This window comes from Stegostoma tigrinum, chromosome 32, assembly GCF_030684315.1.
Source record: "Stegostoma tigrinum isolate sSteTig4 chromosome 32, sSteTig4.hap1, whole genome shotgun sequence".
NCBI lineage: Eukaryota > Metazoa > Chordata > Chondrichthyes > Orectolobiformes > Stegostomatidae > Stegostoma > Stegostoma tigrinum.
The window spans coordinates 1,982,677-2,004,101 of record NC_081385.1 but is presented as its reverse complement, the minus strand read 5'-3'; the positions used below and the strand labels follow the sequence as shown (position 1 = coordinate 2,004,101).

Sequence of the window (21,425 nt, the reverse complement as noted above, 5' to 3'; positions counted from 1 at the left end):
CCTCTATTGTAATGTTATATATTCTCATATGTTAAGAGCAGTTGGGGCTAGGCAATACATACTGGCCTAGCTACATTCTATGAACGAGCAATTAAACAATATCTAGCCTAATTACAGTGATCTGATGTTATTCAATGTCAGTGTTCGGAGTTTCTTCGCACCACTTCTGGAAGGAAAGAGGAGTTATAGCGTGACATGGTTATGTAAACAGTTTCCATTATAAATGACAACATGAGATTTTGTAATGAATTTACTGCAAGCTACTTTTATTCATTGGGAATGACAGTTGACGCAATAAGAAACAAAAGGCTTATATTTAAGCAATGGATTTATTTAAGATTATCGGTGTTAAACAAATATATTGTGTTGGTGAACCGATGAGATACGCAAATTGAGTTAAGACGCGGATAATTAAAAAAAAAGCTGCAAATGCTGGAGAACCGAAACAAGCAAAAACTGAAATTACTGGAGAAAAACGTCTGCGGAGAGAAAACAGAATTAACGTGCCGAGTCCAGCGGCCCTTCTTCAGAACGTTAAATCTGTTTTTCTCCACAGATGCCGCCAGACTTGCTGAGTTTCTCCAGCAATTTCTGTTCTTTCTAAAATACAAATTAGCATGGTCCTAATCGAATGGAGAAACCTCTTCCAGTGAAATAATGGGCAGAAAATACTGGAATCACCCAGATGACCCTGTAACCTTTGCTGAAAGAGAGACAGACAGAAAATGATGAAGGTCTGATGAAGGAGATAATGGGAACTGCAGATGCTGGAGATTCCAAGATAATAAAATGTGAGGCTGGATGAACACAGCAGGCCAAGCAGCATCTCAGGAGCACAAAAGCTGACGTTTCGGGCCTAGACCCTTCATCAGAGCTCTGATGAAGGGTCTAGGCCCGAAACGTCAGCTTTTGTGCTCCTGAGATGCTGCTTGGCCTGCTGTGTTCATCCAGCCTCACATTTTATTATCAAGGTCTGATGAAGGGTCTAGGCCCAAAACGTCAGCCTTTGTGCTCCGGAGATGATGCTTGGCCTGCTGTGTTCATGCAGCCCCACACTTTGTTATCCAGAAAATTATTTCACACCATCCACCTAGAATTTGCCAGCACGCAGGTCTCGCCAGTATCAAAGATGGCGCCGTGCGAAAGCGGCGCAGCTCCGGGCCAGGCCGGCTCCGTGCGCGCGCGCAGCGCCGGTCCCCGCGCACTCCGCCTCTAGGGGTGGGGTTGAACTTTGACCTCGGCGGCTGCGGGCCGAGGGCGGGGTCAGCGGAAAGGCGAGAGAGAGAGAGCGAGAAGAAAAACCGGAGGCGAAATCGGCGGCGACGCCGGGTTTAAAGATCAAAACGATGTGAGCGGAGAGTTTGCTGAGGTGAAGCCGCCCTCGGATTCCCTGACGGGGCCGTCTCTTGTCAGGACGTGTTTCCCCAGAGGCAGGTTTTTATTCCAAAGGCTGTGCTGGTTGTCGATGGCGGCGGCGGCGGCCCGGGGCAGTAACCTGAGGAAAGCGGGAGGATTCATCGGGCTGGTGAAAGATGCCTTCCAGCCTCACCCCCACCCACACCAACCGGCTGGAGTCGTGGACAAGAGGGCCGTGGAGAAATGTTGGAAGCTCATGGACAAGGTGCGGGGCGAGCCGGCTCGGGGTGTGTGTGTGTGTGTGTGTGTGTGTGAGAGTGTGTGTGTGTGTGTGTGTGTGTGTGTGTGTGTGTGTGTGTGTGTGTGTGTGTGTGTGTGTGTGTGTGTGTGAGAGTGTGTGTGTGAGAGTGTGTGTGTGAGAGTGTGTGTGAGAGTGTGTGTGAGAGTGTGTGTGTGTGTGTGTGTGAGAGTGTGTGTGTGTGTGTGTGTGTGTGTGTGTGTGAGAGTGTGTGTGTGTGTGTGTGTGAGAGTGTGTGTGTGTGTGTGTGTGTGTGTGTGTGTGTGAGAGAGTGTGTGTGTGTGTGAGAGTGTGTGTGTGTGTGTGTGTGTGTGTGTGTGTGAGAGAGTGTGTGTGTGTGTGAGAGAGTGTGTGTGTGTGTGTGTGTGTGTGTGTGTGTGTGTGTGTGTGTGTGTGTGTGTGTGTGTCGGGGGGGGGGTGGTGGTGGAGACAATCGCTGGGTCCTGCCGAAACCACCCCCGGACAGGGCGGGGAGCGCTCGGACATTACCCGTCACTGGTCAGAGGGAGCAGTTGTGCCCGGAGCTGACGGACAGCCCATCTCCCGTCCCTCGGGTCAGAATCTCCTGGGGGAGTCAGGGAGAACTCTGGCGGATTCCCTTCTAACTAAACTGCATCTTCTTGTACTCCAAATTAATGTTTACCCCTTGGGCAGTGTTCCCCTGAGGTGGCCTTGTCAGTGGTGATTTTTACTAGAGGGACAAGAGAGAACCCATGGAGAGAAGGAAACTGACGGACAAGCTGCAGGTTACATTGCAGTGACCCTCCTCTTATCGTGCTCCTGCACGAACAGGTTTAATGTTTCTGGACGCAAACAGTCTACAGTTGACACAAATGTATTAATGTCACAACAAATCGAGACCAATCTTTGAAGAATGTCTGAAGCCTTTCAAAATGAATACCATGATCTAAAATACGAAGTTAGGAAGTGAATATGATAGAATTAGTATTAAGATTGATCTGTCACTTTATGTGTACGTTAAAACTGTGCCTGCAAAGTTTGCTAAACCAGCATTAGTCCTGCACTTTCTCACTTGCATCGTTATTACTAAAAACACAAAAAGTTAGAGAAACGCAATTGTGGGAGAGAAGTAACAAAAAAGTAGATCTGACCCCTCTTTACAAACGTCTACCTGACCTGCTGAGGATTTCTCGCACTTTCGGTTTTGATTTCTGACATTTTTGCCCTTTGTAATACAATCACCCTGTGTGTTTATAACTGTCAACCTAACTGCATTGGTAGATAAATTCCAAAGACTAAAGTCAGTGTATTCGCAGTATGTGTTCCAGCTGCTATTATTTAAAAGCCCACCATTGTTTAGGCAGTTAAACAATTGTTAAATTTCTGTTTTGATCATCATAATTGTGGATATCTGTCTAAGGCACTGAGGTTATGAACCGGTGTTGGAGGTACCCACATTTGGTATGCCTAGCAACCAAGTTTCATTTGAGATCTTATTTATTGTCAAACAGTTTGTATGTTTTGATCCGTTTGAGTAAATGCAATGTCTGTGTACTGCTTAACAGGTTTTTAGTCAGTCTTACTACTTTTTGTATATGCATGAAGCTACTCTGTAAGACGGCGGGGGGGGAAGATAAAAGTTATTTTAATTATTCAGTCCTATTATTACGCTACTTGGGCATCTAATATTTCACTAGCAACTTGTAGAGATGTCTGGAGCAATTTTGGGTTTTGTCTTGTGGAGGGCTGTCTTAATGTTTTATAAAATGCTGCATAATGCATCCAGCTTACAATGTGAGAAAGTAAAATTCCCCCTTATTAAATAACTTGCCAAAGCAGAAGTTATCAAAAGATTGACCGTGGCAGTTAATTCCAGTATTTGGTCTGAATCCCAATCAATCTATAGTTAATTCAGCCATAAGACTCAACTGTAACATTGAGAAAACTGTAAGCCTGGAAGACTTCATTAGTGGTATGACAAATGAGTGGTATGATTTTAATTTAATCAAATGAACATTTAAAGTTTCGCTAAATTACCAAAGAATGGTGGGAATAATGGTGTGTAAGTTTCCCTTTGCAAACAAAAACTGAACATTGTCTAAGACCTCTCTATAAAGTTATATAATATTGAAAAAGGGAATGGATCATTTATTATCTGGTGTGGTGTGGAGTTACATGGATCAGCAAAATTATGTTCAAGCCCTAGTATACTGAATTTGTAAACTTCAGCCTGAGCAGTAGTTGGATATGGGCTGGAAAAAACAGAAATTAGGCCAATGTCTTATGGCCTATGGACATCGCAGTCATCCTCAACCTTTCTGGCCTGGGGAGAAAGAATTAAACTGGTCTGCTATGATAAATATACACTAAATCATGTTGAAAAATGTGTACGCGTTGACATCTGGGAACGATAGAACTGCACTATACTGGGATATTTTGCCTGATTGAGTAAACTGCTGACTGTAGTTTCTGTAGGCGCACGTTAGTATAATATTGTCATGTGTGATGTACTGGAGACAAGGGATTAAATTTGAGAAGATGTGGTAAATCAAACAATGAAGTAAGGCCAAAGAGAGCGGAAAGTAATAAAACAGCAAATGATAAACACGTGACATGGGGCTGAGAGACTGAAACTGAAGAGTCAACAAATCAATCATGCCAGAAGTTACGAAAGACGGAAAAAGAATTAAACTAAAAAGGCTTTGCATCTGAATGCACATGACATTCTAAACAAAATGGGTGAACTGAGAGCACAAATAGAAATGAGTACAATTTGGTAGACATTACGGAGACATGGGTGTAGGATGGCATGGATTGGGACTTGAATCTTGAAGGATACAGGACATTTAAGAATTACAGCAAGAGGTGGAGGGCTGCCTTTGTTAGTCAATTTGTGACAATTCCATTAGTTTTCCTAACTCCTTCCTGCTCCTGCACCCGCACACTAAGCTTCTGTGATCCATGCACTTGGACACCTAGATCTCTCTGCAATCTCTCGCCATCAAGATAATGGATTTATTTTTTATTCTTCCTGTCAAAAAGGGCCTTTCACATTTTACCACATTATTTGTCACAAAAAGAAAAGAGGAGCCTAAGTTCAGGACTCCAGGATGCAGCAGCAGTATGGGTAGAAATGAGAAAGGCAAGAAGTCTCTTGCCAGAGATGGTACGCAAGTCCCAAACAGTAATAACATGGTGGGTTGAGCATCAAGGAACAATTATTGATCTTGTTGGAAAGGCTTGTCGATAATCATGGGAAACTTTAATTTACACACAGACTGGAAACAGGTTTGCAGAAGTAGCCTGGCTGAGGAATTCAAAAACTGTTTTCTGGATAGTTTCTTAGAATCACATTTTTCTGGGCTGACCAGAGAGCAGGCTGTACTAGAACGAAACAAATATCTGAGGAGGCTGGAAATCTCAAACAACAACAGGAAGTGCTGGAAAAACTCAGCAGGCCTGGAAGCATCCTGAAGGGTCACTTGACTTGAAACATTGGCACTGTTTTCTCTCTATGGATGGTACCAGGTCTGATGAGCTTTTGCAGCAGTTTCTCAGATTGGGCCTCAACGTTTGTATAAAAAAGACGTAAATAAAGGCTTAGTAAAGAGGACTTAAAATGGCTACAAACGAAGATGTAGGTTAATTGAACTGACAAAGATGTGACAAGTGGAATATAATGTGAAAGGCCCTTTTTGACAGGAAGAATAAAAAATAAACCCATTATCTTGATGGCAAGAGATTGCAGAGCTCTGAGATGCAGAGAGATCTTGGTGTCCAAATGCATGGATCACAGAAGCTTAGTGTGCAGGTGCGGGTGCAGGAAGGAGTTAGGAAAACCTAATGAAATGTCCTCATTTATTGTGAAGGGAATTTGGTACAAAAGTAGGTGGTACACTAGTGCCTACTGTGAATCAGATAACCATTACTCTGCAATGGGCATTTAACTGCATTGGAGGTAGTTCGAAGAAGATTTTTCAGACTAATTTTTGAAATGAGAAATTGTCTCATGAGGAAAGGTTTGGCAGGCTTGGCTTACGTTGGCAGGAGTTTAAAGTAAGAGGTGAGTTGATTAAAATGTAATTTCCTGGGGATTCTTAACAAGGTAGATGTGAAGAGAATGTTTTCTTTTGTAGAGGACTAGAACCAGGACTAACTGTTACTCAGCAGGAATAAGTTATGAGGTTACAGTCAGATCAGCAATGGTCTCTTGAATGACAAAAGAGACTAAGGGGCTAAATGGTTTCTGCTCCTAAGTTGTATGATAGTATGACTGTACCTCTGCACTCGGAAAGGCAGATATTAAAATAAAACCATGAATCTCTTCACAACTTCAGGCTGATCAATAGTGCTTTACAGACAATTAAGTACTTATATTGAGGTGTAATCACTGTTGTAATGAAGGAAACGTAGTAGCTAATCTGTGCACAGCAAGGTTCCCATAGAGTGTAGTGATATTGATCAGATGATCTCCTTTTTAAAGGCTAAATATTGTCCAGGGCATGCGTCATAGAATCCTTTCATATAAATATACAAAGGAGGCCATTTGCGTCTCTGCTGGACCTCTTGAGCGCAGTCTGTTTTGTCCACAAGATGAGAGTGAATCCCAACATCCCTACATTTGTTTTTTTTTCCTCCTCCATGTATTTTTATTATAGCCCTTTGAAGACTACTACTGAACCTGTATCCTCTACTCTAAGTTGCCATTCCAAACCCTAACCACTTGTTTTAAAAAGTTCTTCCAGTGACCCTAAATCTTTGCCTCTGGCTCCTGACCAGCTTGGAAATTGGAATCCGTAAAAAAAAGATAAACCATTTGAGAATCACAGGATTGTTGCAGCATAGGAGGAGGCCATTGAGCCCATCGTGCCCAAACTAATTCTATTCTCTAGTGTCAATCTTCTGCCTTTTCCCCATATTCCTGCACACTATTTCTATCCAAATAAACATTAAATGTCCACTTGGGTGCCTCAGTTGAACCTATCTCCACAAAATTGTTAGGCAAATTCCTTCAAGGCCCTAAACAATTCTATCAGGCCTCTATTTAATCTTTTGCTGGCTTGAACTACTCAATGTCAGCTTTTTCAAGCTACCCCCTTGATTGCAATCCCAAAAGTACACAAGAAGTGGGAGTGGACTATATAGCACATTGAATTTACTCTACAACTAAACATGATCACGACTGATCTTTGATCTCAATTCCACTTTGCCACCCACTCATCGTATCCATTGATTTCCTGAGAGACCAACAATATGTTTATATCAGCTTTAAATCTATTCAATGTCAAAGCAGCCTCAATCTTCTGAGATGGAGAATTACAAAAATTCACAACTGAATTTAAAAAAAAGTATCCTGTTCTCTGAGATAATGGGAACTGCAGATGCTGGAGAATCCAAGATAATAAAGTGCGAAGCTGGATAAACACAGCAGGCCAAGCAGCATCTCGGGAGCACAAAAGCTGACGTTTCGGGCCTAGACCCTTCTTCAGACGTGATGAAGGGTCTAGGCCCAAAACGTCAGCTTTTGTGCTCCTGAGATGCTGCTTGGCCTGCTGTGTTTATCCAGCTTCACACTTTATTATCCTGTTCTCTGACCTGCATTCTAGAAGATCGCTTCTGTGCGGTTTTTAAAATGTGGCACCCATACTTGTATGCAGTACTCTTGCTTGGGAAAATGTTGTATTTTATTCAGCATAACCTATTGACTTTGTATTCAGTAGCTCTATTTATAAAACTCAGTATCCTGCCCACTTTTTATTAACCCACTTTGCAGCCTTCAAAGATTTGTGCACAAGCATGCCAAGTCTATTCTTCCACTCATTAAAGATTATATGCATTGTACATATTGTCTCTCCTCCTTCTTCCCACAAAAATATCGTCCCTCACTATTCTGTGTTGAAATACATCTGACAAGTTTCTCTGTATTCTTTAGAAGTTATAGAATTGTAGAATCCCAGCAATGCATAAAGAGGCTATTCAGCCCATTAAGTCTGCATTGACCCTCCAAAAAGCATCTCACCCAAATCCAATACCCCAATCTATCTGTGTAACCCTGCATTTACTACAGCTAATCCACCTTGCCTCTGCATTCCTGGATACTGCAGGGCAATTTAGTGTGGCCAATCTGCTTAACCTACACAGCTTTGAACTGTGTGAGGAAACTGAAGCACTCGGCGGAAAGCCAAGCGGACACTGGGACAGTGTGCAAAGTTCACACAGACAATCACTGTTGGCTGGAATTGAACTTGGGTCCCTGGGGCTGAGGCAGCAGTGCTAACCACTGAACTTGTGCTGCCCTAGTAAGTGGATGAATCTGTTCCCATCCATTCCAGACTTCGTCATCTGCAAATTTGAAATTGTACTTTGTATCCTTAAAGTTTTACTCAATAAAAATAACTTAATAAAATATATCAAAACTATTGGTGATCCTGGTACTGAACTTTGGGGAAATTTTCCACTATGAAAAACATGTATTATTCTTGTATTTAAGGAGGATTAGAAGCTTGTTGTCAGAGCCTCTGCAATTCTGACTCTTATTTTAAACATATCCATATGTTATGCTTGGGTTTCCTTTGATATTTGTTGCCAATCTGTTCCTGAACTTCTCTTTGACCCCTATTTGTTTAATGTGCCTTTTTAGATTCAACTGATCTTTCTCTTCGTTAGTAAACTGAAATCAAGAGACCTCTTCTAAGTAAGCATTCTGCATGTATAGCACGTAGACAGATTGTCGGTTTATAAGCTGTACTAAGTATTCTTCCATCCTACATATCCTATAGATATATCCTGTTATTTTTTCCGTACTTTTTAAAAATTATCTGGCTTCTCCTTAAATTTATCTTTTAAAGTTGTGCTGCAGGTCTTTTACATTCACCCTACAGGGCTGAGAGGGTGTTGCTTTGATGTCTGATTCAAACGTTACTATCCTGGGCACTCCAGTGCACCCTAATATCTTCAATTACTCCCTCTTAATTTTAGGATTATGTCTACTAAGGATCCCAAACTTCTTCCATTGGTCTCATGAAGTCTCACTGGACTTGAAACAATAAATCTTCTTTCTCCCCTGTCAGATATGCTGAGTTTCTCCAGCAATTGCTGTTTTTGTTCCTGCCATTGGCCTTTGTGTGACTGAACAAGCCAATTTGGACCTACAGACCTTTGACATAACATTCCACAGAGCACTGGATTCACTTCTTTTTCTTTAGTGTTTTGTTGTATTTATTAAGACATTGTGATTTAAGAGTGATGCAGTTTGTTAGACAAGTTGTCAACATTCTGAACGAATGGTAGCTAGCTCACAGTGCACCAGGAGAGTTGGACATTGTTATGTGCTCAAATTTCTGGAGTGGGACTTGAATTGACAACTTCTGACTCAAATGAGTGCGTCACAGAGTGAGCAACAGCCAGTGTGGCTGAAAATGAGTGCTGATTGATCTGTTACTAACTGCTTATCATTTCAATATCTAAAACATGCTAATTCATCCATATCAAAAGTGTTAATGGCACTGGCAACAAGAAATTCCCAATGGCACTGGCAACAAGAAATTCTTGCTTGGATGTGGCAGAATTTTGAAACTATTATTTGGTAAGTTAGCTGCATTTTTCTCTGTTCTTCTTCAACCTGTGTTTGTGTTGGGTATCGATCTTACAGTGCTGGTTCTTGGATAAGACGCTTGCTACAAAAGACCTACAAAATAGTTCACAGGACAATAGTAATTGAATCATACAGTAGAAGTGAAGCTTTCTCACCCATTGAGTCTACACCGACAAAAAAATTACTCTAAATACACAACAGTCTCACTTTGCAGCAATTGGTCCTTAGTCTTGAACATTATGACATTAAGTGTTCATCAAAATGTTTTTTAAAGGCTGAGAAGTTTCCTGCCTTAACAGTGCATTCCAGATTCTCTCTACCATTTGGGTGAAAAAGAATTCTCAAATCCTCTTTCATGCTCCTGCCTTTCACCTTAAAATTATGTCCCTTATTATTGACACTTCAACTCAGGGCACAGCTGCTTCCTACCCACTATGTGTCCCTCGTAATCTTATACATTTCGGCAATGTCCTTTCTCAGTTGTCTCTGCTGTAAATAAAACAACCTGAGTTTATCCAGTTTCATAGATAAACTGCTGTATCTGAGGCATTTTCCAAGTGAATCTCCTCTGCACCCACTCTGGGAGAATTACAAACTTCCTATAATCTGAGGAATTTTCAGTAATGGAATGATGCAGTGAACTTTATCTTGAAGTCACACTCTGGTGTGTTGATTTTTTTTTTAAAGAAATCTCGTGTTTTATTTTTCTTGAATTTTGTTTAGCATCTTTATTTGGATAAGATAGCCCTAAAGTCGAATTAAAAACCATTACTTTTAGATCAATATTTTGGTGTTATCAGTGACTAGAAACTGATCTGGATTAGCAATGTAAATACAGTGGCTACAAGAACAGGTCAGAGGCTAGGAATCCTGCAGTGTATAACTCACCATCTGGATCCCCAGAGCTTGTCGACCATTTACAAGGCACAATTCAGGAGTGTAATGGAATATTCCCCATTTGCTTGGATGAGTGTAGCTCCAGTGACATGCAGGAACAAAGCCATCTACTTGATTGGCACCACATTCACCAACCTCCATTCCATCCATCACGAATGCTCAGAAGTAACAGTGTGTACCATCCAGAAGATACTCTACAGAAGTTCACCAAAGATCCATAGACATTACCTTCCAAACACCACCCCCCCCCCCCCCCACTACTTCCATTTAGAAGGACAAGGGCAGCAGATACATGGGAACCTCTGCCTGCAAGTTCCCCTCCAAGTCACTCCCCATCCAGTCTTGCAAATATCCTGTCCTTCCTTCAGCGTTATTGGGTCAAAATTCTTGAATTTCCTCGCTCACAGTATTGTGGGTCTATGTATTTCAAGGGCAAGGAGGGGCGGGCAATAAATCCTAGCCCCATTAGTGATGCCAACATCCATAAAGTGAGTTTAAAAAAAAAAGTTGGAGGTTACCTGGATGGATAGACTATTGTTATAAAGTTGCACATAACTTTACAATATTCCAGAATGTTTAATAACCTATATGTTTTTTCCAATTGTAATTTAAATGCAGTTGTTACACTCTGGACATTTTGTATCAGTAGAGTAAATGGAATTATGATTTGCTTGGTTGTCTGGACTCAGAAACATTTAGGACAGAACTGGATTTATGAAATTTCTCATCCCATGCTTCTCTGTGAAGTCGCCCCATTCTATCTCTGACTTCTTAGGTCCTTAAGCTCTCCAAGAACTTTGCATTTTCCAATCCTGACCCCTTCAAGTTCTTTGATTTAATTTGAGCCACTCCTGGCAGTCGTATCTTTAACCTCCTGAGACTTAAGACCCTAATTCTCTCCTTAATTTCTCTCTCTAAGAACAAAAACAAAGTTGCTGGAAAAGCCCAGCAGGTTTGGCAGCATCTGTTAAGGGAAAAACTGAGTTAATGTTTCGGGTCCAGTGACCTTTCCTCTCTTTTTAAGATCCTTCTCAAAGCCTGCATGTATGACCAAACTCTCATTCACCTTTCCTAACGTCACCTTATGACTGGGGTGTCAATGTTTGACATTTTATGTAAAAGATGCTGCATAAGTGCAAGTTAATGTATCTTTTGCTTCTATCTAGTTGTTTGACTTAGAAATTGAGCTACGTTTGCACTCCATGTAGTGGTCATACACTGTGATAATTACTGCACTCTGAAGTGAACAGGAGACGTGGTGGACAGCCAACATAACACTGGTTTGAAAGTGTGCTTGAGGAGTTATTAATCATGTGACGTAGTATCCCACTCAATTCATGCATAAAAGAACTAGTTTTTAGTTCATGTGAGCCATTGGGCTGTTCATGGAAATTGGTTTTCTGCTATGCAGGAGTAAATTGTGTTGGCAGGAAGTTTAGTAAGCAAGTTAGATACTGTTCTTAACTTCTGGGTTTTGGGCTCTTCTGGTTTGAGTTGATTAAAGCTGAGAATTTTTCCTTAATATAGTTTCAAGCCTCTGTACAATTGTGTACATACATGTGTATGGCCTGCAATTTTGTATTTGCCTAATTTGTTATTGACCTGAGAGGATAACTTTATAAGGAAACGTAGTATCTTGTAACATGTGCATGAGAAATATTTAGCTGAAAATGATCTGAATCTGAAGTTCATAAACAAAAATCAGAAATGTATACCTTGTGGTTGACTCTTAAGTACTCTCTGAAATCCTGGAACTCATTCCCTACTAGCATATCTACACCCCCAAGGACTGCAGTGGCCCATGAAAGTAACTTACAGCTCCTTGAGCAGTTCAGAATGTGGAGTCAATATTGGCTGAGCCTTAGCTCACATAGCATGAAGGAGTTTTAAGAAAGAAGTGCCACTTGCTCAGCTGCTAAGGATAGGCAGTAATTGCCAATGCCACCCATATCCTCTGAGCAAATCTACAAAAAAAAATTTCACAAATAATTGTGGACTGCAAAAATACACAGTTAAAACTAAATTGACTTGAATTCATACCATGAATCAAATGTTACAGTTGCAGTGATGACCACAAACATATTTTTAGGAAACTAACTGTAATATGGTTTGTTACTTTCAAATGTGTAGGTTGTTTGATCAGTCTTGCTCGTGGAGATTACTTGGCAATTACTGTATTGTTTACAATGAACTGTCCTATTTATAATAGATTTCTGTACATGGCACTTAACATGCCATGGTCTCATAGTTCTTTGTACAGTGAGTACTTAGTTTTCTACTGTTGCTTGCTCCATGTGCTTAATTTTGCTTTAAGAAGGAAAAGTTGAATTTGTTTAGTATCTCTTAATTTTTTTGCCACAGTGCTTTACAGCCAATAAATTATTATGTAGTTACTGCCATATACACAGTGTTACAGATCATTTGCAGTTGATATTCTGAAAAAGCAAACAAGTGAACGCTTTAAAAAAATCTTCTGGCTGCCAGAGCAATGATGTACTACTCACTGACTCATGCTTGGGACCTTTGTCTACTTGAGCAGGTACACAGGAGCTTTTATTTAGCATTTTACTAAAAGATAACAACTTCAGCATTGAAACAAGATATTCAATGCCCGTTACATTCAGTCTGTTAAGCTCTTTACTTTTAAAAGCTGGAACTTCTAGGCTTTGACTTCAAAGTTATTGGCATTGGATTCACTGTTGCCCTTTTACAAAAGTTTTTAAAAATTGTTTGTTTAATGGGTGTGGGCATTGCTGGTTAGGTCAGTATTTATTGACACCTCTAATTACTTTGCATAAAGTGATTACAAGTTGCCTTCTTTAACCGCTGATGTTTGTGAGTAAGTACGCCCACAGTGCTGTTACGGGGTTGTTCCACGGTTTTGACTAAGCAAAAATAAACCGAAAGAACTGCAGATGCTGTAAATTGGGAACAAAAACAAAGTTGCTGGAGAAGTTCAGCAGACCTGGCAGCAACTGTTTCGGGGAAAAATACAGAGTTAATGTTTCGGGTCCTGTGACATTTCTCAAGTCATCGGACCTGAAACATTAACTCTGTTAATTCTCTTCACAGATGCTGCCAGACCTGCTGAGCTTTTCCAGCAACTTTGTTTTTGTTTTGACTGAGCAACCGCGTTGGAATTGTGATTATAGTTCCAAGCCAAGATGGTGTGTGTCTTGGAGAGAAACTTCTGAGAGATGGTGTTCCCATGCATTTTCAGCTCTTGTCCTTGGTGGTAGAAATCGCTGGAAGATGAATGGTGGGTTAGATAGATGAAGAAACCCACAAATTATACAAAGACGATAATTCAATACAGGTGCAATTTGTGCACCCACCAAGACCATGTTTTTCTCTTCCATTTAAGGTAACTGTGGCAGAATTTGAGAACTGTTTTTGCAGGCTCAGGATCAACAGGCTGCAGACTCCTTTTGTCTTGTAGCAGTAGATGTGCTGAGAACGTTTGACATGTTCTTTCCTATGTCATGCTATGATTCCGTTGTGACGTACCTCCTGGGCTTCACTGCTTGGAATTTCATTGGTCTTATACTTTCTTGGGCTGCTTAATGGCCCAATGATTGCTTACTGTATGATATGGAGATGCCGGTGTTGGACTGGGTTGGACCAGGTCAGAAGTCACAAGTCACCAGGTTATAGTCCAACATGTTTATTTGAAGTCACAAGCGTTCTGAATAACAGCCCTTCGTCAGGTGAAATGAGGAGAAGCACACAGGCACAGAATATATAATCGTAATGATCAAACAAATGGTGAGTGGAGTGTTGATGCGCAGAATAATAGGTTTCTGCAGGTGATCGAGTATCAGACAGTGTGAGTAAAATGTCAGCAGCTGAACAGAAACATGTGAGCATGTGAAGGGATGGCCTATAATCAGATTACTTGAGGCAGAGAGATAATTACAAAAAGTTTAAAAGTAAGGTCCTGGAGGCAAACCAAATGACTGGAATAACATCATAGGTCGAAGAATCGCATGCCAAGGTCTAAGCAAAGTGATAAGGAATCCAAAATTATAAACTAATTAAGGTAGAGAGATTGTAACAAGTTATCAAGATGGTTGTCAAAACAGGACAGTAAGATTTTACTGATACGGAACAGTATGTTGGGGTCACATGTAATGTGACACGACCCCAAGATCACATGTGTGGTCGTCTTCATGGGTCAGTACTTGGCTATCAATTTCTGCTTGGAAATTCTCTGTTGTGTATCTGGAAGGCTGCATTGGAGGATGCTTACCTGAAGATTTGGAGGCGGAATGTCCTTGACCGCTGAAGTGTTTCCCAATTGGGAGGGACCATTCCTGTCAGGTGATTGTAGTGTGGTGTCCGTTCATCCATTGTTGCAGCGCTTGCATGGTCTCACCATTGTACCATGCTTTATGGCATTCTTGCCTGTAACGTATGAAATAGACAACATTGGTCGAGTCACATGAGTATTTGTCTATAGCGTCATGGATAATTGATCCTAATGTCTATGCCATATCGAGGTCTTGCTGAATCTTTTTCTGTCCTATTGATGCGATGTTTATCCATTAATAGGGTTAGTCATAGAATTTTACAGTAGAGAAAAGGCTGTTTGACCCATTGTGTCTGTACTACCAAAACTATGCTAATTTTACTCTTGTCCTACTTATCAGCACTAGGTCTGTACCCATGTTAGTCTGTTATGACATCTCAAGTACTCATCCAGCTACTTATTAAAGGTTGTGTGAGGTTATCTCCCTCAACTACCCTCACAGGCACTGCATTTCAGAGTCCCCCATCCTCTGGGTGAAAATCTTGTTACTCAAATCCCCTCTAAACATTTTGTCTTTCATCTTTTAAAAGTGTGCTCCCTGTTATTGAACCTTCAGTTCAAGGGAACAGCTGCTTTCTATCCACCCTGTCCCCATGCCCTTTGTAATCTTTACACCATTTATCAGATTCTCATTCCTGCCCCCACCATTTTTGACTTTTGTCAGAGAAAACAACCCAAGCTTATCCAGCTTCTCTTGGTAACTAAAGTGTTCCACCCCATTTACCATCTTGGTGAGTTTTTTTTTCTGCATCCATCCTTCCTGTAGTGCTGTGACCATAACTGCACACGGTACTTCTGTGGCCTAACCAAAGATTGTACAGCTGCAACATAATCTTCCTGCTTTTAAAATCTATGCTTTGACTGATTAAAGGCAAGTATTCCACCCTTTTAACCTGCCTGGCCTCTTCAGGAATTTGTAGGTAAGCACACCAAGATCTTTCTGTTCCTCTGAACTTTCTAGTGTCCTGCAGTACATTAAGTATTCCCTTGTTTTATTACTATTCTAATGTTCCAAACAACAGAGTTGTAACCACTGACAATGATTTGGCCTCAATTTCTGTGATTGTGTTGATTTCCTGGGTTATACCTGGTACCGAGGGTTATCACAAGGCATTTTGTGTATATTGATATCCGAATGTAATACGTAAAGAATTGAACTTAAGGCATAATGCTTCGATGTGAATCAGTTTAACTGTTAATTCATTACAATGCATTAATCCCTCGATACTTCAGCCTTTTGTTGTATAATCATACTGCTTTTTAGGTAAAGTCCAAAAGGTCAAAATCTATAATTTTGCTGCTCATGTAATTTGCATTTTTTTGGAATGAAAAATTAATATGCCTGCCACTAAACTTTATAGCAATGTTAATCTCATCAGCACTCCACTGGCAATTTTGCTTGAGCATTTGACTTGAGTTTTGAAAGTGAGTATAAGGATTAGTCAGCTTTGCAGGCATCATAAATGTATGTGCAGTTAAACACACTATATGGAGTGTGTTTTTGTCACTATTCTGTAGATATAGGGATCCACAGGGCCTTCTATGGTTGGTGTGGTAGAGGAAAACTACTTACTGATCTAAGTGATGTATTGAACAAATAAATTACTTGGGTTGAGAATCTGAATACTTGATTAAATTTGAGGAGGAGATAGACAGGTTTTTCAATTACTAACAGGTTCACAGGTTCTGGGGAGTGGTGGTGGGGAGAGCAGAAAGGGAAGTGAAGTTGAGGCCGTGATGACATCAGCCATCATGTTAAATAGTGGAACAGACTTGAGGAGCTGAATTGCTTACTCCTCCTCGTTTCTATGTTCTTCAAGTGGCTTATTGCATATTAACACATCATTGTTACAGAGACTGTTATATTACAATTATAACCTCCTTGTTGTAGATTATTTTATCAGTGATAATGGAAACTGCAGATGCTGGAGAATCCAAGATGACAAAGTGTGGAGCTGGATGAGCACAGCAGGCCACGCAACATCTCAGGAGCACAAAAGCTGACGTTTCAGGCCTAGACCCTTCATCAGAGAGCTCTCTGATGAAGGGTCTAGGCCCGAAACGTCAGCTTTTGTGCTCCTGAGATGCTGCTTGGCCTGCTGTGCTCATCCAGCTCCACACTTTGTTATCTACAACAAGGAGGACCTGGATGTTAGGTCTTATTCCTTGAGCACTGGTGAATCATCATTCAGGGTCAGGTTCGTTCAGACTGGTCTGAGGAAGGGTCCCTGGACCCAAAACGTTAACTCTGCTTTCTCCACAGATGCTGCTAAACCTGCTGACTTTTTCCAACATTTTCTGTTTTTGTTTTTGATTTCCAGCATCCACAGTTCTTTTGGTTTTTTAAATTCAGGTTTGTGGGCTTGTTCATACTTGCTGCAGGTTCTTATAAGACCATAAGACATAGGAGTGGAAGTAAGGCCATTCGGCCCATCGAACCCATTCCGCCTTTTAAATCATGGCTGATGGGCATTTCAACTCCACTTGCCCGCACTCTCCCCGTAGCCCTTGATTCCTTGTGAGATCAAGAATTTATCGATCTCTGCCTTGAAGACATTTAACGTCCTGGCCTCCACTGCACTCCGTGGCAACGAATTCCACAAGCTCACCACTCTCTGGCTGAAGAAACGTCTCCTCATTTCTGTTTTAAATTTACCCCCTCTAATTCTAAGGCTGAGCCCACGGGCCCTAGTCTCCCTGCCTAACGGAAACAACTTCCCAGCGTCCACCCTTTCTAAGCCATACATTATCTTGTAAGTTTCTACTAGATCTCCCCTCAACCTTCTAAACTCTAATGAATACAATCCCAAGATCCTTAGCCGTTCATCATACGTTAAAGCTACCATTCCACGGATGAATTTCTGGTGGACATGCTCCAGCTCCAGTCCTTCCTGACGGGTGGGGCACAAAATTGGACACAGTATTCCAAATGGGGCCTATAAAATGCAGGTTCTACCACACTACCGAAGAAGATCCTGTAGATCCCTACATCTACAGAATCATGACAAAAAAACAACTTCAGAATACAGCTCCCTGATGGATGACAGCAAATGTTGAGTTTGGATATTCTTTGGTACTGCCTGGAGCCTAGTAATTGTCCAGTACAGAATAACTGGTAACAAACTGGAATCGGCCAGAGTGTGAAAGAGAGGAGGAAAGAAAGCATTCTGATGTCGGGCCAGCAGGAGAGGATCTGCACCTCACTTTGGCCAGATAAGAAAGAGAGAGAGCAGGAAAGCAGATTCCTTGCTTGAGATAAAAAACAAGAGAATTTGAGCTTTAAATGAGAGGAAATCCAGAGGGCCTAGTCTTGGTGATAAAATGTGAGGCTGGATGAACACAGCAGGCCAAGCAGCATCTCAGGAGCACAAAAGCTGACGTTTCGGGCCTAGACCCTTCATCAGAGAGGGGGATGGGGGGAGGGAACTGGAATAAATAGGGAGAGAGGGGGAGGCGGACCGAAGATGGAGAGCAAAGAAGATAGGTGGAGAGGGTGTAGGTGGGGAGGTAGGGAGGGGATAGGTCAGTCCAGGGAAGACGGACAGGTCAAGGAGGTGGGATGAGGTTAGTAGGTAGCTGGGGGTGCGGCTGGGGGTGGGAGGAAGGGATGGGTGAGAGGAAGAACCGGTTAGGGAGGCAGAGACAGGTTGGACTGGTTTTGGGATGCAGTGGGTGGGGGGGAAGAGCTGGGCTGGTTGTGTGGTGCAGTGGGGGGAGGGGATGAACTGGGCTGGTTTAGGGATGCAGTGGGGGAAGGGGAGATTTTGAAACTGGTGAAGTCCACATTGATACCATATGGCTGCAGGGTTCCCAGGCGGAATATGAGTTGCTGTTCCTGCAACCTTCGGGTGGCATCATTGTGGCAGTGCAGGAGGCCCATGATGGACATGTCATCAAGAGAATGGGAGGGGGAGTGGAAATGGTTTGCGACTGGGAGGCCTAGTCTTGGTGTTCACTATGTGAGGGATCTTGGACACACAGACTGCAAAAGGAAGAAAAATCTCATTCAGGGCTAAAGTGAGTTAAAAGTTGTTGGAGTTCAGCTCAGACTGAACATAGGAACATGGGTAATGCGGTATAGAGCTGGATGAACACAGCAGGCCGAGCAGGAAAGCTGACGTTTTGGGTTGAGACCCTTCAGGAAAGGAACATAGGAACATCGGGTATTAGGAGCAAGAATAGGCAGTTCAACCTTTTTTTGAGTCTGCTCATCTATTTAAACATGATCTTATCTTGGCTTCAACTCCACTTTCTAGTGCTACACCTACCCCTACATTTCCCCCTCCCCTCACCCCCATTCCAGGCCCCAAGAAGACGTTCTGCATCAAGCAGATGTTCACCTGCACATCTGATGTGGTATACTGTATTTGCCGTTTCAGATGTGGCCTCCTCAAGTCTGCAGTACTAGTGCTGGAATGTTGTCAGGGCCTGTAGCCTTTGCAGTAAGTGGACTGAATCGAATTGACTGAAGATTTGTATCAGTAATGCTGGGGACCGCTGGAGGAGGCTGACATAGATCGCCCATTTGACATTTCTCCCTGAAGATTGTTTTGAATGCTTCAGCCTTCTCTTTTACACTGATGTGCTGCGCTTTACCATCATAGAGGATGGGGATATTTGTGGAGCCTCCTCCTCCAGTGAGTTGTTTAATTGTGCACCACCATTCACACCTGGATGTGGCAAGACTGTAGAGCTTAGATTGATCTGTTGGTTGTGGGATTGCTTAGCGCTGTGTACCACTTGCTGCTTCCGCTGTTTGGCGGCTTCACCAGATTGATGCCTCATCTTCAAGTAAGCCTGGTGCTGCTCCTGGTATGCCCTCCTGCACACTCCATTTAACCAGAGTTGATCCCCTGTATTGATATTAATGGTTGATTGGGGGATGTGCCAGGCCATGAGGTTACAGATTGTATCGTAGTACAGTTCTGCTGCTGTCAGTGCTTGTGGATGCCCAGTCTTGAGTTGCCAGATCAATGTGAATGTGGGACTTTGTCTTCTCCACAAGGACTGTGCGATGGTCATTCTTACTGATACAGTCATAGACAGATGCAACTGCAGCTGGCAGATTAGCAAGGATGAGATCAAGTATGTTTTTCCCTCTTGTTGGTCCCCACGACACCTGCCGCAGACCCAGTCTAGCAACTATGTCCATTAGGACCCGACCAGCTTGATCAGTTGTGCTGCTGCTGAACCACTTTTGGTGGTGGACATTGAAATCCCCCACCCAGAGTACATTTTATGCCCTTGCCATCCTCAGCATTTCCTCTAAGTGTTGTTCACTATTGAAGAGTACTAATTCCTTAGCGAAGGGAGGATGATATATGGTAATCAGCAGGAGGTTTCCTTTCCCCTGTTTAACCTGAAGCCATCAGACTTCATGGGGTCCGGAGTCCATGTTGAGGACTCCTTCGGCAACTCTCTCCTGGCTGTATACAACTGTGCCACAACGTCTGTTGGGTCTGTTCACATGTATGGGACAGGACATATCCAGGGATGGTGATGGTGGTATCTGGGACATTTTCTGTAAGGTATGATCCTGTGAGTATGACTGTGCCAGGCTGTTGCTTGACTAGCCTGTGAGACAGCTCCCCGATTTTGGCACAAACCTCCAGATGTTAGTGAGGAGGACTTTGCAGGGTCGACAGGGTTGTTTCTGCAGTTGTCTTTTCAGATGCATAGGTCGATGCCAGTGATCCATCATTTCTTTGAGACTTTGTAGTGATTTGTACAACTGAGTGGCTTGCATTTCAGAGGGCAGACTCCACATCTGGAGTCACGTGTAGGCCACACCAGGTGAGGATGGCAGAATTCCTCCCCTAAAGGACATTAGTGAATCAGAGGTTTTTTTCCAACAGTGGATTCATTGAAATCAGTAGATTCCTAATTCCAGACTTCATTTTCTAAAACTCAAATTCCACCTTCTACCGTGGTGGGATTCAAACCCGGGTCCCCGGTATATCAGCTGAGTTTCTGGATTAATAGTCTAGTGATAATACTACTAGGCCACCATCTACCCTCTACACCAGTACACCCAGATCCCTCTGCCTATCAGTACTCTTAAGGATTGTGTCATTTAATGTATATTTTGCATCTGGATCAGACCCTCTGAAATGCATTACCTCATGTTTTTCTGGATTAAACTCCATCTGCTATTTCTTGCCTAAGTCACCAACCGATTTATATCCTGTTGTGTCTTCTGACGGTCCTCATAGCTATCCGCAATTCCATCAACCTTTTGTCATCAGCAAACTTACTGATCAAACCAGTTAACGTTTTCCTCCGCATCATTTATATATATTACAAATAACAAAGGCCCCAATGCTGATCCGTGAGGAGTACCACGAGTCACAGCCCTCCACTCAGAAATGCTTCCTTCCACGGCTATTCTTTTTCTTCTATGACTGAGCCAGGTTTTATGTCCATCTTGCAAGCTCACCTCTGACCCCGTGTGAATTTACCTTCTGTATCAGTCTGCCATGAGGGACATTCAGCCTAACTGAAGTCCATGTAGACAGCATCTGCTGCCCTACCATCATCGATCATCTTTCAGGCCACGGGGACGTGTCTGCCTTAATATTTTTCAAGACCCCCAAATCACTATCCTTTTGATCTCAACATGCACCAAACTGTCTACACACCCATCTGCAGACTCATCATCCACAAAGTCCTTCTCTGTGGTGAATATTGATGCAACGTACTTATTTAATGCCCATTTCCTTTGGCTCCACGCATGCATTTCCTTCCCTGTGTTTGTGTGGGGAAACCCTGTCCCTGGCTACCTATTTTACTCTCTTTATATATTGATGAAAAACCTTTGGATTTTCTTTAATCCTGTTGGCCAATGACTTTTCATGACCCCTTTTGGCCCTCCTGACTCCTTGCTTGAGTTTCTTTCAGCTTTCCCAGTATTCTACCCTTGCCTCATGTGTTCCCAGCCTCCTAGCCTTGACAAATGCTTCCTTTTGCTTTTTGACTAGGCTCATAATCTTTCGTTACACAAGGTTTCCTAA

General features: G+C 42.4%; 1 protein-coding gene across 2 annotated transcripts in view; it reads left to right on the top strand.

The window, feature by feature from the left end:
- The first annotated feature begins 1,244 nt into the window (after positions 1–1,244).
- Positions 1,245–21,425, top strand: part of cbl (Cbl proto-oncogene, E3 ubiquitin protein ligase) — a 231,069-nt gene continuing 210,888 nt past the window's right edge. For both annotated transcript variants that reach the window (XM_048562034.2, XM_048562032.2), the window contains exon 1: positions 1,245–1,621. In XM_048562034.2, the coding sequence (XP_048417991.1) occupies positions 1,466–1,621 (156 nt within the window). In that variant the 5' untranslated portion in view covers positions 1,245–1,465. The remainder of the gene's footprint in view (positions 1,622–21,425) is intronic.